This window comes from Daldinia decipiens (assembly GCF_022478715.1).
Source record: "Daldinia decipiens strain CBS 113046 unplaced genomic scaffold F4813scaffold_9, whole genome shotgun sequence".
Lineage (NCBI taxonomy): Eukaryota > Fungi > Ascomycota > Sordariomycetes > Xylariales > Hypoxylaceae > Daldinia > Daldinia decipiens.
Genome location: NW_026054552.1, coordinates 236473 through 239625, shown reverse-complemented (window position 1 = coordinate 239625; position 3153 = coordinate 236473). Strand labels below are relative to the sequence as shown.

The 3153-nt window shown below is 48.8% G+C and overlaps 1 protein-coding gene across 1 annotated transcript; it reads right to left on the bottom strand.

Moving 5' to 3' along the window:
* Positions 1-1113: 1113 nt before the first annotated feature.
* F4813DRAFT_333477 (uncharacterized protein) lies at positions 1114-2914 on the bottom strand. Its single transcript, XM_049241159.1, has one exon. The coding sequence runs from the start codon at positions 2585-2587 to the stop codon at positions 1553-1555; it is 1035 nt and encodes a 344-aa protein (XP_049101394.1). The 5' UTR covers positions 2588-2914; the 3' UTR covers positions 1114-1552.
* Positions 2915-3153: the final 239 nt, after the last annotated feature.

Sequence of the window (3153 nt, the reverse complement as noted above, 5' to 3'; positions counted from 1 at the left end):
GACATTCCTACGACGGTATCATGTGGCTTTATCTGTCTGCCTTCTCAGGCTATCCACTAACCTACGATACCAATACGCAACCACATGCTTGACTACCTAAGACAAAGACATCGTAGATAGCCCGGGGTACGCATCGAGTACGATGGAAACCTATAGGAGTCCGTATGCTACCTACCTACATATCTAAATTGTAGCCAAGTGCTTGCATTATGCCGTGATAAACAAGATACAGTCCCACGAGGAGAATGGGACTCCGGTTCTGCAAGAGTCCTAGATCTGCCTAATCTAGCACAATGTAGGTAGGCGGTGGACTGACCAATAGGTAGACAGCCTGCGAATTGTTCTTTATGATTGACTAGGGGACCGAAATTGAGGACAGATTGAGGGGTAGGTACTCTTCGGAGAAGAAATTAGAAAGGACAAAAAAAATTGGATAGCCACTATTCCGAACCAAGCCAAAGGTGAGGGATCTACGGGACGAGCGGGAGTCGATCGCTGACTAGTATTTCTCGGCCTCAATGTGGATAGTATGGGATAATGCGATAATGTACGATGATGATGGGAAGACCAGGAAAGATGTGATGAAAAATAGATCGGTAAGACGGGTTCGACGGGCTGGACCGGGAAGAGAAGGTCGAGGAGGGGCCAATCAGGCAGCAATCGGCCGTGAGTAATATCCGTGGGTGGGAATTGGGTTGAAAGAGTTGAACTAGGGGGGTGTATGCGTGTGGTACCGGTATGTGGTATGGTGGTGTGTGTGTGTGTGTGTGTGTGTGTGTGTGTGTGTGTGTGTGTGTATGTGGGATAATAGGGGGTTGTTTGGATGGATGAATACCTAGGGAGAGCGAAATGTATCCCGCACAACTTTTTTTTTATTGTCCCTCCCCTTGTCTTTTCTGACCTTCGACCATTTTGAGTCGTCTTACTCTTTGGAGATTTCCATGGAGGGGTAGCTCGTTGCCTGGCTACTCAGACAGTAGCATTCATTGACAAATACCATTGAATCAATTTGTTTGTCACACAGAAATAGTAATATCAACAACTTCTCCACGTCGACCAGGTAAACATTGTACATACTAGTAATCTATTGGGTGTCTTAAGTCAGCTCAGCTAAGCTACATAGCTCTAACTATTGGGTATCTCGATCTAATAATACTATCTACGGTAACTACATACATATTCGGTGATATCGCGGGTACGATAAGTACAGGTATAAATAGTATAAATGATATAAATGGTATAAGCATTGAAAACAGATGAATGTTTCTAAAAATCGGGTTTGCAGTTCCCTAAAATCTCATAGACCAAAGGTGATGAACCGGTTGTCTATGAGCGATATCAATACAGGCTTGAACAGTAAATAATAGAAAAAGAAAACAGCCATGCATTGTCTATCGAAACAGGGAAAAGTCAAACCAAATAAATCCAATACAAACCAAGTAATAATCGCAGTGCCCAGGTATCATCAATCCAATCCAACGCCGTAGTCGTATCCTTTTACATGCATGAGTTTTACATTGTTTTGACCTTTTTTGGGGGGCTTTATGTTGGTTTACTCCCAGCGGTATCTTCCATCATCGTAAACTATCTTCTGTCGAGCTCGCCCTAGACTTCGGGAGTCGCTGACAGTAGCCCGGCGGCTCCCAGCCATGCGGTCTCTCAGTCGCTGCCTTTGCGCCTCTTCTTCTTCGCGCTCACGCTTCTCGCGCCGCCGCCTCTCGCGGTCTAAATTGGCCTTTCGCTCGCGTTCCAAGCTTATCTGGTCCATCGCAACTACAAGCGCCGCATCGTTGGGATCAACGGCCACTGAGCCCCGGCGGTATCGTGGGTTGGCTGGTACCGTTGTGGTCGGGACAGGAGGCCGGTTGGCGATATCCTCATTCGCGCGTTCAATTTCGGATTGTACTTTCTTTTTCTTCTCATCCTTCTTCTTCTCATCTTTCTTTTCCTCGTCCTCGAATCGAACGTGGCTGTTCCTGCGCTTTCGGCGACGTTCCTCCTCATCGCCATCCTGCGAACTCGACTTGCTGGACCCGTGTCGCCGGTGTCGCGGTTCATTGACTATTTTGACTTCGATAGAAGGCCGGCTGTGCGACGAAGTAGACCTGTCGCGCTCTTCTGGGCTCGTTTCGCGGTGTCGCGAGTCGCGCACGCGGATGGTCTCTTCACGGGGGCTAGAAGGCACGCTGCGCGGTATGTCGTATTTGCGGGGTGGTGTGCGCGATAGTGGCGGGCTGTCAACGTAGACTGTATGGTCACCGGCGCGCTCGCCCTTGTCGCGTCGCGAGGAGCGCCTGTTAAGATCGACGACCTTTTCGCCATTGATGTAGACACCTGATCGCCCTTTGGAAGAGTGTTCCGAGTCGGAAGCGGAGTGAGACGAGAGTGGTGGAGTAGGCGGGAATTGGCCAAGGTTGTATCCGGGAGGGCTTAATTGTCCAGATCGGACATATTCCGTTGGGTGTTGGAACGTCTTGGTGAGCTTGCATGGTAGGCCGTGGCGCGAATTCTCGCATAAGTCGTGCTTGACCTGCTCAGCGCTGTGCCCGTCAGGGTAAACGTAGGTGAAAATATTCTTGTGGCACATCGTGTCGGTTGGTGGTGTGCCGTTGATGCGACTAATGCGCGGTGGGTTTGGTTGAATAATCTGAGGTCTCGGACGGTTACTTCGGAAGTTGTTGATATAATGCGATCCGAGCGACACGCTGGCCTGAGCCGGAATGATTTCAGTCGAGACTGATCTAGGTGAACGTTTATGGTTGTAGACAGAGTTGTTGACGATAATCCTCGAGTGAGATGCCACGGCAGTGTGGTCAGTCGGCAGTGTCAGAGTCGGAATGGTTAATAGAGAGTTCAGCTTCTGGGCCTAGAGACATGAGGGCATCGGGAAAGGAATTCTCTGGGTGGTATGGAAGGGGAAACCTGAGGAATTTGTATGTTTTCGAGAAGTGACTGGTGCCTAGTAACTGACACCTTGTTGAATTCTGTAAGGTGGTTCAAGATAGACGATCCAACGAGATGTGCTGTAGAGAGGTAAAATCAACAGGAATGGGGGGGTAGGGTTCGGTGCTTTAAGTATGGGAGTATCGAAATTCTTAGGACTTTCTGTACGTACATACCTGTAGTTTTTTTTTTCCCTCGTCTTGTGGTGTA